This window comes from Phyllobates terribilis, unplaced genomic scaffold, assembly GCF_046119375.1.
Source record: "Phyllobates terribilis strain yellow unplaced genomic scaffold, ASM4611937v1 Scaffold_3__8_contigs__length_932513732, whole genome shotgun sequence".
Classification (NCBI taxonomy): domain Eukaryota; kingdom Metazoa; phylum Chordata; class Amphibia; order Anura; family Dendrobatidae; genus Phyllobates; species Phyllobates terribilis.
In genome coordinates this window covers 834,974,589-834,990,952 of record NW_027362763.1, presented here as the reverse complement: position 1 = coordinate 834,990,952, position 16,364 = coordinate 834,974,589, and the positions used below count along the sequence as shown (strand labels likewise).

General features: G+C 41.4%; 1 protein-coding gene across 4 annotated transcripts in view; it reads left to right on the top strand.

The window, feature by feature from the left end:
• KIZ (kizuna centrosomal protein) overlaps positions 1–6,252 on the top strand; it is a 194,446-nt gene extending 188,194 nt beyond the window's left edge. For all 4 annotated transcript variants that reach the window (XM_073672453.1, XM_073672452.1, XM_073672454.1 and 1 more), the window contains one exon: positions 5,947–6,252. In XM_073672453.1, coding sequence (XP_073528554.1) covers positions 5,947–6,050 — 104 coding nt within the window. In that variant the 3' untranslated portion in view covers positions 6,051–6,252. The remainder of the gene's footprint in view (positions 1–5,946) is intronic.
• Positions 6,253–16,364: the final 10,112 nt, after the last annotated feature.

Here is a 16,364-nt window from a genome sequence, read left to right as displayed (position 1 = left end):
CTGGAGGATTTCCTCGATACACATAACATTGTGGGCTACGCTTAAATTAGACAAAATATTACACCTATAGTAGTACGTTTAATACGATAATAGTAATTACATAACTAGTATCATAATTAGCTTTGATCCAGGGTTCTAGGACTGATCGCCTTTTCTCGGGGTCAAGAAGGAATTTTTCCCAGTGATGCAAATTGGCTGAATGTGTCCTGGGGTTTTTGCCTTCTTCTGGATCAACAGATTTAGGCATCACAAGAGTAATACAAAATATGAAACTAATTAAAAAATCATAAACGGGTTCATTTTTAATTGTAATAGTACAGCAATAATAAAAATGGTAATAATACATTTGCGAGGCCTAGTCCCAGTAAGTTAGTATGTTGGTATAGGAAGTACAGTACAATTGGGGGAGGAAGGTTGAACTGGATGGACCTAGGTCTTTATTCAACCTACGTTACTATGTTACTGCAGTGTTTCAGTGTAAGTATACATATAAAAGTCAGTCGGGGACCATGCTGCTTGGGTTACTAGTCCAAGAGGCCGGTCCCTGGTGGCTTCTCATCGCCTCACCCTCGTAGACTGACAGGTCTCTCCTTTCATGTGTGTGAGATTGAGGCTATGGCCTCAGGTTATAATGTACTGTAGCTGTGAATTGGTACTGTATATGAAGAAAATGCATAATTCAGCCAAGAAACAAATGCATTCATTATATCTGTTGTATCTATAACTAAAGACGGGTATTAGTATAAGGGCAATGGCAGCACAGTGGCTCAGTGGTTAGCACTGCGTCCTTGCAGTGCTGGGGCCCTGGGTTCAAATCCCACCAAGGACAACATCCTCAAGTTTGTATGTTCTCCCCATGTTTGCGTGACTTTCCTCCGGGTTCTCCGGTTTCCTCCCACATTCCAAAACCATACTGATAGGGAATCTAGATTGTGAGCCCCAATGGGGACATTGATGATAATGTTTTTAAAGCGCTGTGGAATTATTAGTGTTATACAGTAGCATGTAATAGTTTGGGCACCCCTGGTCAGAATTACTGTTATTGTGAACAATTAAGCAAGTTGAAGATGAAATGATCTCTAAAAGGCCTAAAGTTAAAGATGACACATTTCTTTTGTATTTTAGACAAGAAAATCTAAAAATAGATTGTCATGTTTTACATTTTAAAAATTACAAAAAGGAAAATGGGCCGATGTAAAAGTTTGGGCACCCTTGGTGATTTGTGTGCTCAAATAACTTTCACCAAGGTGTCAGACCTTAATTAGCCTGTTAGGGTTATGGCTCGTTCACTATCATCGTTGGGAAAGGCCAAAAAACAGCAGCCATGGGTTCTTCTAAGCAGATGCCTAGCACTCTGAAAATGAAAATGGTGAAGGCCCACAAAGCAGGAGAAGGCTATAAGAAGATAGCAAAGCGTTTTCAAGTTGCCCTTTCCAGAGTTTAAAATGTAATTAAAAAATGGCAGTTAACAGGAACAGTGGAACTTTTTGGCCACAATGATCACAGGTATGTGTGGAGAAAAAAGGGCACAGAATTTCAGGAAAACAAACACCTCGCCAATCATTAAGCATGGGGGTGGATCAATCATGTTTTGGGGTTATGTTGTAGCCAATGGCACAGGGAATATTTATCGAGTAGAGGGAAGAATGAATTCAATGAAATCTCAACAAATTGTTGATGCAAACATAACACCATCTCTAAAAAGCTGAAGTTGAAAAGAGGATGGCTTCTGCAAATGAATAATGATCCTAAAGACGTGTCAAAATCCACAGACTACCTCAAAAGGTGCAAGCTGAAGGTTTACAATGGACCTCACAGTCCCCTGATCTGAACATCATTGAAAATCTGTGGGTAGACCTCAAAATAGACGTCATGTAAGACGACCCAGGAATCTCACAGAACTGGAATTTTCCAAGAAAGAATGGATGAAAATCTCTCAAACAAGAATTGAAAGACTCCTAGTTGGCTACAAAAAGCATTTACAAGCTGTGATACTTTCAAAAGAGGGTGCTACTTGGTACTAACCATGCAGGGTGCCCAAACTTTTCCATTGGTCCATTTATCTTTTTGTAATTTTTAAAATATTATATATATATATACAGCTCTGGCAAAAATGAAGAGACCACTGTAAAATTTTCAGTTTCTCTGATTTTTCTCTTTATAGGTATATTTTTGAGTAAAATGTACATTGTTGTTTTAGTCTATAAACTACTGACAACATGTCTCCGAAATTCAAAGCTAAAAAAATTGTATTTATTTGCAGCAAATGATAAAGCGTCAAAATACTAAAAAAGAAACAGTGCTTTCAGACCTCAAATTACTCATGTTTTGAATTTTGAAATCAATATTTGGCAATATTTGGTGGACTAACCATGATTTTTAATCACAGCTTTCATTCGTCTTGCCATGCTTTCCACCAGTCTTTCCATGCTTTCCAATAGAAAACTGTTCAGTGGTCTCTTAATTTTTGCCAGAGCTGTATTTATATATATATATATATATATATATATATATATATATATATATATATATATATATATATATATATATATATTTATTTTGCCTAACATACAAAGAAAATGTGGCATCTTTAACTTTAGGCCTTTTAGAGATCATTTCCTTTTCAACTTGCTTAACTGTTCATAATATCAGTAATTTTGACCAGGAGTGTCCAAACTTTTACATGCCACTGTATAAGTGAATAAAATAAATTAAATCAATAAACAGAGTACACTAATTGAATAAACAATGGACCCTCATAAACTATTATTACTTTAACCAAAAAGGCAATATACTTGTCTATGTAAGACAAAAAACCTTTGTGGCCGATCTAATTCTAGGATTTTCTCAAATTTTCCAAAATTTCTGCAAGAGTAGAGAAAGTTATAGCACAAATCAATAAACATTACTTACCTGCTAATTCCTCCGCTACTCAAGTGTTGCTGCTCTGGTGGTCTCTGCTGGTCTTGCAGTAATACCCTCTGTAATGTGACTGCTGCAGCCAATACCTGGCCACAGTGGTGACATTAGCCAGTCCAGCATGTGACCATTAAGACAGTGATCAGCTGCTGGAGTCCTATTCATGATGGCCGGGATATGTTGCAGGCAGGACCAGTGGGACCAACGCAGCTGCAGGGGATTCACTAGATAACTGGGTAAGTTTTGGTTGTTTCATTCTCTCTACTTTTGAGGAGATTTAGTAAAATCCTGGAAATCCATGTAATACTATTACATTGGGGGCATTTTGTACAATGGTCCCAGAAGTAAGGGGACATATTTTGATGGCAACTTACAACCTTTATTAAAACATATCCTATAGAAACTATATTTTAATGACAAACTTAACATCCCTTTACTTCCAATCTTCCATATATCCCCAAATTTTTTTTAAAGTATACATAACCCAAAGTGGTCCACACTAAAAATTCGAACTCTTCCCACTAAAACAAATCCCCCATATGCCTACACCAACAAAAAAAGAAAAGGCGTTTGGTATTTGATGATGAAAATATGAACGATCGCTGTGTATTTAGAGGATTTTTTTGCCTTTAATAAAAATTTGCACCGAAGGCAATCAATGGTAAAAAATAACATATGAGGTTTACACCCCGTTGCTCCCCTGCAGGACACTCTGCTACTCTTCGTTGGGAACTGATATCATGATGTCCTGTTTTTCAATCACCTAGCCGCTGCAAATGTAACTGAAACACTACTCAACTATTTCTTTTCACTGACAATTCAGAGTTGATTCCAGCAGCCTGAGGCTGACATAAATGGCCCCAACACTAGCCTTATCTGTCATGTGCTATGTATATTTCTGGAATCATGGCTCCCATCACAGCCAAGACAGCAGTAGTATGGCTATGGCACATGACTGTGCAGTGGTGCTATTCCGGCCACATGGAGAATCAGGGAAAAGAATTGGTGAGTAGTGTTTGATTATTTTTTATAACATCCCCATCTTTTTGCCAAAAAACAAAAGCTTAAGCCGCTTACATTTGGTGAGAATTATTTTATTAATGATTTATCAGGTCCTTTCCGGTCCTTTAGTGGTATCACGTGATTCTAACTTTCCATGAGCCATAAGTAATTTTCTTTATCCATTCATCCATTCCAATGAGAGCCTCAATGTAAAGCTGAACAAACACATTAGATTGATCTTGGCCAAACTATTATTAAAGGGATTGTCCACTACTCTGACAACCCCTACTTATATAGTATATTCCCCAATGTAATATAAAAATACTAATAAAATAAAATATTCTCTCCTCCCATACCGGCACTGGTCCAGTGATGTTGGACATGGGTTTCCTCCCAGGGCTCGTGTGACATTATGCCACGTGAGCCCCGCAGCCAATTATCGAGTAACTTTGAGTTGTTGTGCTCTCACTTACTTTAGACAAGCCTAGGATGTCTGGGGGAGATGTGAGTACTAGAGCCCATTAGTGGGCGCAGACTGGTGGCAAATAATGTTACATCAGCCTTGGGAGACCCGGCGCTAACATCGCTGGCACAGGAGGTGAGTATAATATATATTTTTTTGTCATAGGGGTATATAGTATTTAAGAAGGGGTTGTCCAAGTACTTGACAACCCTTTTAAGTTGACAGCTAATTTTTCCATCCCTCCTTTACACGAGGATGCTTGCATTAACTGAGCATTCTTTTCTTCTCTATGAAAGAGCTGCTGCCAGAATCATCTGGCGGTGACTTATCTCCCCACTGAACAGAAGGATCGGGCCAATGATTTCCAATCACCTCATCCTTATTTATGTTGGAAGACCATTGGGTGCTGACATATACATTTGATAGTCGTCTGATCCTGCCGGAATTGACAGGTTTGGATGACTTTTGTCTCATTTGTAAGAGGGGCCTTTAATCTCATAGGAATGGATAGAGAGACAGATGCTATGCTCACACATAAATGCCTGTATGTGACTTGGTACACAAGAACGGAGTTGATAAATCATGAATAAAACACTTGGAAAGAAAATTGCTTTAACTATTAATCACCTTGTGTATATTACAAATGGAGGAAACAATTAACATTTTTCCTAGAGTGTTTCTTTAAGTCTGGAAATTGCATTAATGCTGGACCATACATAAGGCCAACAATCGGGTGATAAATGGGTGACGTCTCCAAGCATTTCCCTTACTGTACTGTATTCTCTCCATCATTAGCAGCCTTTGTCCTATTCAGCACAGTGTCACATCTGCTAATTACTCTTTTTATGGGCTGTAATGTGATGCCGACTCTTTGTTATCTAGCTTATTCTGCTGCAACAATAAGTCATACTTCCAAAATGTAGTAATGTAATGGAGAAAACAATGACAACATGCTAACCTGCAACTCTGCTTTGTGTATGTCTGAGAGCCTCGAGTATATAATGTTCTATTTTATTGGTTCTGAATACCGTCTGTCCCTGAATTCCTTTCTGCGTGTCGTCCTCACATTTCTGCTCATACCTTCACTTTCTTAGGATTTAAAATAGTTCCTCCGACACAATAAATATCAAATGTCTGTCATCAGTCTCCAAGGGTAGTAACGTTTCATGTTATCCTGCCCTAATTGTAAGGGGCACATTTCCTTTGTTACCGACTCAGTCGTATTCTGTGTAATCTCAGTGGGATAATAGTACAGCTATTTGAGTGACACGCTCCCTTGCATTGTGTTCAGCAGTTTCCTAGTTATTTTCCAATTCTTACAAGTGTGACCTTACAACACTATCATTTTGCTTTTGGGAAGCAAGGTAATTCATAGTCTGTCTAGGTGATAAGATGCTGCAAGGAATCTAGGTATTTGCTGTATTTTCTCAGGTTTTATGGTGCGTTATTATACATGATTGACAAAAAATCCTTATAGTTTTCTATATGTTTATGCATTTATACACACAAGTATTGTTCGTTGTTGTGTTACATTGTTATTCCATCTTATGTCTTTTACGCAGCTTTTTGGGGGGAATCGGACGACAGCAGCTCGGATATTGAAGCCATTCTGAGACCACAAGCAAATCACGTTGTGGGCGACGACTTTGATGACTTCTTCGATTAGGACAGAACTCTGGGAATAAAAATATTATGTTTGATAGACTTGTTTTTACATTTTACTTGGGCTGCATTATTTAATTGGTCAGTTTTGTTCCTGTGTTGCTGGTTTCCTTGAAGAGAATTTTTCACCAAATTTTTCATGTTGCGCTAGTCACAATGTATTAGTGGCTGCATAGTGCAATAAAATCTTTTTTGTTTTCTTTTAATTTCATCTCTCTACTGCGAAGGTGTTAGAAATCAAAGTATTTCACACCTAACTAGTTAAATTTAGTTAAGTTCAAGTGGGTGTTATCAGAGAGTTTTCACTGGGGGCGTGTACTTCTTCTCCCTGTATGATGCTGACCAATCATAAACAGGCAGCTAGATACTGGAGAAAGAACACACCCCACAATAGCATAGAACAGGTTTCTTAGTGTTAAAAATGAAATTATGCCGCTACTATTTCATGTGGAATTGGACAGACAAATTAAAATTTGGTGGCGGGTTCGCCTTAAATGAGCAAGCGCTGTAATACCAGACTCAGCTGAAGAATAAGAGTGGTGCTGTTTCTGGAGAAAAAATATAGCGTATTTTTTCTTATTCTGACACCCTGTTGAAGTTCGTTGAAGATATGGGATTACTGTGGGCAGAATCTACCATTTAACTTGTCTGTAAGACTGCCAGGCCATAGACATATTGCTGGTCAAATAGATATCTTGCATTGCTCATTCATTAACTTGCAGACTTATTAATCACGTCAGTGATTTTTGACAGAGTTTCATCAGTATTTTGGATCTGAGTTTCATCAGTGTTTGGTCAGTTTTACCATCAAGGTTTCATCAGTTATTTTCACACATGAAAAAATAAATAATGAAAATTTTAATCACGATCAGCACATGAATTGTACACTGACGCCATCCATGTGCTGTGTCTGTGATTTTCACTTACCTGTAGTTCTGTATAGGTAATTTTGATACGTGACTCCAATCAAAATCGGACATGTCTTCTTGATTTTTTATGGACACAGTCCAATAAAAATATGAACATGTAAACAACTTCATAGCTTAATAATAGGTACATGTTCTATCAGTGGAAATCACAGATAGACCATACATACGTGAAAAACAGCAATTTTTTCCCGCAATTTTCCGTTATTGTTGTTATTTTTCCTTCGCCTCTCAAGAGTCATATTTTTTATTTTTCTGTAGACATAGCCATATCAGGGCTAGTCTTTTGCAGGATGACTTGTACTCTTGAATGATACCATTCATTTTTTCAATACAATGTACTATAAAATGGGGAATATAATTCAAACTGGAGTGAAAAAATGCAATTCAGCCATTTTTTTTATTTTTACGGTATTTATTATTTGGTAAAAATGACCTGGCAACCTAATTTTCCAGGTCAATATGATTACAATGATGCTATTCTTATTTAGCGTTTTTATTTCATCGAAGAACAAAAATTTGTGAAAGAGAGAAAAAAATGGCTTGTGCCCTATTTTCTGAGTTTTGTAACTTTTTATGCTTTTCTCTAAAACGAGTTCAGTGAGGGCTTGTTTTCTGTAAGCTTGAATTTTTATTGATACCATGTTTTTTTTCTCTTTTTACAGTATTACAAGTTTATTTTAATTTTAATTTTTGAATGATCAGATTTTTGGTAGAGACTGCGATTCCAAATTTGCTTTTATTTTTTTTATTATTATTATTTATTTTACTTTAAAGTAGGCAAAAACAAACCCTCATATACCTCCATCAGCAAAACATAAAAAAGTTGTCGAGGTTAGAAAAGCAAAGTAAAATACAAAAAAATACGCTTGTGTGAACTTAGCCTAAAACTGCACAATAGATTGACTTCAGTAAAAGTAGTAATATTAAAGGTCTGTGTGAGCTATTAAAGCACCACTCCAGCGGTTTGTTTGGTTTTTCAGTGCTGGAGTGGTGCTTCTAATTTAAGCTTTTTGACCCTAGTTTTTTTTACTTACTAGCCAGCATCTTCTTTTATCGGCGCCACTCCGGTCCCGTGGTGCTATCTTGCCACAACTTCTGATTGGCTGGAAGTCATAAGTAACAGTCACAAATTCTCAATGCAAGTCCATGAGAGATAGAACAAGGTTCTCATAGGCTTTCATTGAAAAGTGACCTCTGGCGCGCTCCAGCAAACATCGGAGCGATCTGGCAAGTCATAAACTGCTGGAGACTGGCGGGAGCGGCGGCAATAGCAGGTGAAGATGGCGGCAGGTGAGTATGTGAGTAGGGGCTGGAACTTAGATCACAACCATCACTCCAGTGGTAAAATTTTTAAAAAAATGCTGGAGTGGTGTTTTACATCTTGCCCTAAGGCTGTGTTCCTGCGCCGTGGTTTTTGTTTCAACCTTGACAAAAACGCAGTCCTGCCGCTATTCCAGCAAAAACAGTGGTTCTTTTATTACAGGACTGTGCATTTTCTTTCGGTTTCTTGAGATTGCAGTCCCCATAAAATAATAAAACTTAGACTCACCTTCTGTGCTGGCATATTCCCACAGTGTCGGCACTCGCGGTCCCAGGCTGTTGTGACACCGGCATCCAATCAGCGCTGCTGTCACTGGCCCCGCCTCCTCGAATTAAGCATGCAGAGGAAGTCCGAGATCAGCTGCAGCCCGGACTTCCTCTTCAGGTTTAGTTCGTACGAAGGCAGAGACAGTGACGTCAGCGCTGATTGGGCGCCGGCGTCACGTGTCACAACAGCCGCACAGGAGCCCCGGGACTGCGAGCGACGACACCGCAGGAACGGCCAGCACTGGAGATGAGTATAGGCTTTTTTATTTTATGGGGACCAAATATTTTAATCAAGAAGGGGTTGTCATAGTAGTGACAAGAAGTGATTGCACACAATTATTTTTCATTAATCCTTTTACAAAAGTCAATGTAGTGTCCTGTTTTAAGCCAATTTCAAACAAATGTAATTTCAGGCTGTCTGCTGTTCGTGTACGAAACAGACAGCACATGTTCTGATGCTAGCTTATATGCTAGTGCACATGGGCTAATTTTCAGGCGATAATCTGGCCGATTTACTAAGTAGACTAGGCAGCTCATGCACAAGTCCACTATACACACATGGAGCAGTGATGCAAGTCACGTTGTTACGCTCGCGCCCGGACTGACTGGCGTGAGCGTGATTAGTGATCCCACTGTACCATGAACCGAGGAGTGCCTGGAGGGGCGTAACTAAGTATCAACCCGATCCGACCAAGGTCGCACGGCGGCTTAGTCGACACCGTGAACCAAGGAAGAACCGAGCAGAGGGACCAGGTGCTACTCCAGGTCAGACCCCGGTCACAGTTGTTGACCCACACCGGGGAATGCAAGAACAGGCAGGTTAGACTGGCATACAGGCAGGTGGGTATTGGCAGGCACGGCTGGTATGCAGACAGGTGGGTACTGGCAAGCACGGCTGGTATGCAGACAGGTGGGCACTGGCAAGCACAGCTGGTATGCAGACAGGTGGGCACTGGCAAGCACGGCTGGTATCCAGACAGGTGGGCACTGGCAAGCACGGCTGGAGTGCAGACAGGGAGATACTGGCAAGCACGGCTGGAGTGCAGACAGGGAGGTACTAGCAGGTTGGAGCGCAGGCTGGATAGGGTCCAGTACAGACTGGGAGACAGGAACAGAGCCACAGATGCGGTAGACAAGCAGAGTAAAGCGAAACCGCCGGAGCGGAGGACAAGGCAGGGCAGAGTGGAACCGCTGGTGCGGTGAGCAAGCAGAGCGGAGCAAAAACCGCAGGTGCGGTGGGCAAGGCAGAGCGGAACCGCCGGAGCGGTGGACAAGGCAGAGCAGAGCGAAACCGCAGGTGCGGTGGACAAGGCAGAGCAGAGCAAAACCGCCGGTGCGGTAAGCAAGCAGAGCGAAACCGCAGGTGCGGTGGACAAGGCAGAGCAGAGAGGAACCGCCGGAGCGGTGGGCAAGACAGAGCAGAGAGAAACCGCTGACGCGGTGAGCAAGCAGAGCGGAGCGAAACCGCAGGTGCGGTGGACAAGGCTGAGCAGAGAGGAACCGCCGTAGCGGTGGGCAAGACAGAGCAGAGAGGAACTGCTGACACGGTGAGCAAGCAGAGCGGAGCGAAACCGCAGGTGCGGTGGACAAGGCAGAGCAGAACAGGCTGAAGGTGCAGGCAGAGAGGACAGGGCTCTGTTCACATGGAACAGACTGGAAAATGCAGGAAGATGGCTAGAACACAGGAGGTAAATACGGAGGAAGGGAAAAGGGACAAGCAGAACCAGATACACACAAGGTACTTACTATGAAGTAGCGAGTAGACACAAAACTCACAAACAGAAGTACAGCGACAATGAGTTGGAGTTAGGTGCAGGTTCAGACACTGCAGGAAAAGGGAAGGTACGGACATAGAGACAAACAGGTAACAGGCTAGGATACAGTTCAGACAGGAACTGCTACTGCAACGAGATACAAGAACGAGCCTGGGTATACAGCCCCCAGAGTGGCGGAAACAGACTAGAAGTCACAGGTAACAGACCTGGGTATACAGCCCCCAGAGTGGCGGAAACAGACTAGAAGTCAGAGATAACAGGCCTGGGTATGCAGCCCCCAGGGTGGCAGAAACAGACTAGAAGTCAGAGATAACAGGCCTGGGTATGCAGCCCCCAGGGTGGCAGAAACAGACAAGATACAGGACAAGACCTGGCAACTCAGAGGCAAAGCACACTGATAGTGTTGCTCGGGCACCTCCTTCTGGGTGGAGGGGGTTTAAATATCCGGTGACTCACAGCAATAGGCTGGGGACGCATTAGGAGTGCGCCCACAGCAGCTATAAGAATCAGGAAGTAACCGGCCCGCCGCCCTAAGCAATCAGACAAGAGACACGCACACAGCATGAACTGGAGCAAGGTTTGCAGGCTGGACTGACGCGTAAGATTGCGGTCTTGCATAGTGGGAGGTGGTGCACTATGCAAGCACGCCGCCAGGGATGTTACACACGTCCACAATTTGTGGATGCGAGTGGTCTGCAGAATTCATTGGTGATCTAAATTCATACATCAGTGATTAACCGACCATGCTCGCACCCCAATACCTGCGGACCTCTGGACCTAACTCCCTTATATTTGCCTATTAGGCAGTTATCTCATGTCAGGAGACCTTCTAGTTAGGCCAGGTGTTGTGATCAGAGCACAGTCCGTGCTTCATGGACTAGTGAATTTGGTTTTAGATTAGGGCCAAGAGAGCGGCTGAGCAGCAGCTATTAACCACTGCGATTTTGTTATGGTTTAAAAAGCAATTGGTTTTGCAGACAACTGTTTCATCCTCAAAACCACACGGCCGATGGTGATGACGCTGTTTCGTGAGTAAAACATCTGTTACCCTGCAAAATCTAGTGATCACCTAAATTGAAAACCGCAGCAGCTTCTGGTCGCTGCGTTTTTTAGCCTCGTTGGGGCTGTTCTGTTTGTTTTACCAGTACTTACAAAAAGGTAAGCCAAAAAATTATCCTAAAAAAAAAACAATGTAGGATTTTATTGTAAACTTATTCATGTTATCATATTGTCCAGATCTCTGGTAGTGCTTTAGTCCTTAACAGATCAGAAAATAATGTTGAAACTACACAGGTTAAAAAGTCAACTTCACAAATTCAGCGATTTCATAAATCTGCTAAATGTTTTATATGTATGGGGTCTCTCCAAATGGAAGAAAATACAATCAGACCCCAGCGCACCTGTGACGTGATCGCGGTGCACCGATGTGTTGCCATAACACAGAGGTCTGCTGAAGACCACTGTGCCTGTCATTATGGTACTCCTGTGAAAGCCAGCCTATAGCTGGTGTTCATAGAAGACAGTGATGTTCACTATATACAAGTGTTCGGATGATTGCAGCTTCAAGCCCCCATAAGGAGACTAACAAGTACTGTAAAAAGTGCAAAAAAAAGTTTTAAAAAAATATAAAAGTTCAAATCACCCCCCTTTTGTCCCATTAAAAATACAGCAATTAAAAAATGCACATATTTGGTATCGCTGCATTTATAAAAGCTCGATCTATCAAAATATGGAATAAATTAATCCATTCAATAAATGACTTAACGAGAGAGAGAAAAAAGCCAGAATTATATTTTTTGCAAGGAGTTTGTATGTTCTCCCCGTGTTTGCGTGGGTTTCCTCTGGGTTCTCCTGTTTCCTCCCACACTCCAAAGACACAACATGTCTGTAAAGCGCTGTGGAATTAATGGCGCTATATAAGTGAGTAAAATAAATAAATCAAAGGAATGGGAGGAGGTGAGCTGTGACGTCACCTGCTGTGAATGATGGATTTTGTGTTATTCACTCTGTGTATAGAGGTTTCATCTTTTTTGTAATCCTGTGTTAGTACAGTAATATTAGGCCCAGTAGCCAGTGTGAAAATTACAATATTTTTTTTTCTTTTTTTTATTAACCTTTACATAAAAACCTGATAATTATTTTTTATCTCTTTTAAGGGTGTGCACTAAGAGAGTCCCATGAGATAAATAAGTATAAGGCTATGTGCCCACGATGCAGAAATGCTCCAGATTTTTCCTGAGCGTTTGTACAATGCGGATTGTACATGTGGATTGTACATGCGGATTGTACATGCGTTTTTCCTGCCAGGGACATGCGGAAGTGAAACGTTCTTCACATGCATTTCCACATGCGGGTTGTCAAGCACTTTCCAGGCGATAGCATCACTTGGAAAGTGCTTCACAACTTGGTCACACTGTATAAATCCATGCAGCCGGCATGGATTTATATAGTGTGACCGTAAAAGAATGGTAAAAAATACTTACCTTCTGATGGCCCCCGGTGTCTCGCGGTGGTCCAAAAGGACCTTCCATGACGTCATTTAGTCATGTGACGGGTCACGCGACCCCTGACGTCGGCGGTCTCTTGACCCGTCACATGACTAAATGACATCATGGAAGGTCCTTTTAGATCATCGCGAGCTGCTGGGGACACCGGACGGATCGCTATGAAAACCAGGGGCCCTCAGAAGGTAAGTATAATGTATATTTTTTATTTTATTTTATTCTTTTTTTTTTTTATAGGTACTATGGTACCCGGGTCTGGAGGAGAGTCGCATGATATTCGCATGTGCACATGTAGTGATGCCGATATTATGCGATTCAATGCAAGTCAATGGCGGCGAAAACGCCGCGATTCCGCAAAATAATTGGTAGTGCTGTGGATTTTTCCGCAATGATAATCCGCAGTGGAAATTTCCACAGCACATGCGGATTATCATTGGGGAACATGGCAGGCCTTCTACCAAGCGTTTTTTAAGCGTTTCTGCAGCGGAATTGCCGCTGCGGAAACGCTTAAAAAACGCATAGTGGGCACACAGCCTAAAGCGCAATTATTTATAAGGCATAATGTAAAATGATTACCTGTGATTTCTGAATATCATTCAGGATTCTGGACTCCCAACTGATCCTGTATTATTTATCCAGAATTGCTATAAAAGTAAACCCCATATAGAAACACTGTGTGACTAAATGTGACTGTGCCAATTAGTGAGATGAAAAAGGAGACATCAGAAAAGCTTTAACGTAAGATCCTTCAAGATCTCTATCAAGGGCTGAAACCAATTATAGAAACTGAACCCCAAAGGAGTGAATAAAATGTTATGAATCAGTACTAAAAATTAGGGAGATGTGAGAAAGCTTACGATAAACTGACGAAGGCAAAACTAGAGAAGTGTTAGAACTAGAATGTAATAAAAAAAGAGGTCATCAAAAGAAACTACGATGTAAGATTGTGCTGATCCTTGTATGTGTGATGCTCAAACCTTCCGTGTCATGAAAAGAGCTGGACAGCCGTGATGGTAATAGCAGAGCAGTATGCAGAAGTGCGCAAGCCCACCTCAAATAGTAAATGGTAGTGAAGGGGTTCATGAAAACATTTCTCAGAAGATTTGGTGCACACTGACTGTCACCTCTACAAGCTGCATTGCAGCTCCCCTGCATTTGACGTGTATGCTGCTGCACAGGGCACAGTCTGTTTAATCACCAATGCCTTAAAGGGAATCTGTCACCGGGTTTTTGCCACATAATCCGGTAGCAGCATGATGTAGATGCAGAGACCCTGATTCCAGCGATGTGTCACTTACTGGGCTTCTTAGTGTAGTTTTGATTAAATCACTGTTTTATCAGCAGAAGATTATCACTAGAGGACTAGTAAACCTGCTGCCTGGTAGTCAAGCATATTCATGAGCTCTATAACTGTATAACCCACTGATTGGCAGCTTTCTGTGTACACCATATATATGGGCAGAAAGCTAACAATCAGTGGTGTGGGCGAGGTTATACAGGCTCAACATTCAGACAACTGCTCCATCTGCAGCAGAGATGACAGGGATTTTATCAAAATGACAGTAAGCAGCCCAGTAAGTGACATTGCTGGAATCGAGGTCTCTGCCCCTACATTATGCTGGACTCAGAAGAGGTAACAAAAAGCTGGTGACAGATTTCCTCTAAAGGGGTCACATTAGGTTTCTGCATATCGTCATTGTAGCTTATTCAACAATATCATTCAATATCCTGTCAAATGGTTTACAATGTGGATAGTGGATTTAACCCTCCATTATACCTAGAAGACACAGCATTTGGGGGGGAAATGAGTAGGAACATTGTATCTTCAAACTGCAGGAAGAAAATAATTTATTCTCTATAATACCTATAGCAGCAGACTGAAGTAAACAAGATGCAAGCAAAATGTATTCTATTTTCTGACAGAAATAAACTTTTTACATATACAAAATGAAGTATGGATCAAAATTTCTCTTATTTTTCCCATAAGAACATCCACTTTCTGTAGTCCTCCCTTTCAGTGCCGGAGGTTTTTTTTTTATACACATTAATTACTGTTCTTGCCATGTACATTAATTTACACATATTTATAGCTAATTGCCATGTTCACTCAGATATATGCAGAGTTGATTGAGAACCTCCTAAATGCAGATTTCTGCCACATCAAATTCCACCTGACCCCTTAAATCTTGGCAAAAATACAGATCTTATTTTGAGATAATAATCGCAGATAGCGAGAGCTTCTGAGCTGCGATCAAAGAGAAACAAACTTTGATGCTTTCAAATAAAAGCCAATGTGTGTTAGCAATTTACAACTCATAAATCAGTCGGCCAAAAAAAAAATTTGTAATGAGATTAGAACACCTGTAAACAATTCAGAAGAAAGGCACTAAATCCTGAGCCAATGAAAGAAAAGAGTTAATCCTTGATATGTCAAGACCAAAGTGAAGTGTCTATAGAGATTGGAGTGTTTTCTGTGTATGACAAGCAAATCTAAGCATAAAAACACTTACAAGTCAAATAATGTATTTGTGTAAAATCTGAAATGGAAATTATTCTGCAAACTAGAAATAAATAGAACTTTATTTGTATACACACATATGTCATGAAATGAAACCAGCATCCTCTGGGTTAGAGGAACGCTGGAATTCCTAGTAAAAAATCAACTACAACTTGTTTTTATGACACATCCATGCCTGTATGTTTAGTAAATTTCTGGTGTCACACAGTGCCTTGGGACTCTGGGTGCTAACCAGGTCCCCAGAAATAGGGGCGCCCTGGTCTATCCCTGTCCCCCGGATTACTCCTGAATGTGGAGACGCCGGGTTCACGTGCCTTGCTATGCTCCTATATCAGCCCTAATTTGTCCCCTCCCCCACCCAGGGAGGTGGCAAGCCGAAGTATATAGGAATACAATAACCCGACAAACAAGGTAAGACTGATTGTTATTTTCATGTATGCCTATCGTACAAAATACACTCGCCAAACAACAGCGTGGAACAAGGGGGTAATAGGAAGGAGAAATCAAATAGAGGATGAGGATATGCACACAAACGCCAAGCAACAATGTCCTGAACAAATCTCCAAACGCCAACTCCAACCACAAACTACGCTTCCAACTCCAAACCAGGCAGTAAGAACGAACACTGGCAATCCCTAAGTGCCAGAGAGGAGCCAACACTGAACAGCTGAGACAGACCAGTTAGGAAAGCTCCAGGAGCTTCAACTCAACAGATTTCCTTAAGGCCCCATCACACATAACGAGATCGCTAGCAAGATCGCTGATGAGTCACGTTTTGGTGACGCAATAGCGATCTCGTTAGCGATCTCGTTATGTCTGACAGGTAGCAACGATCAGGCCCCTGCTGTGAGATCGCTGATCGTTACAAAGCTTCCTGGACCATTCCTGGGTTGTTGCGCTCCCGCTGGGCAGTGTGCATCGCTGTATTTGACACCTAGTCAACGACCTCGCTAGCGATTCAGAACTGAGACACGTAGAGGTGCATAAATTGGACTTTTCTGCGTT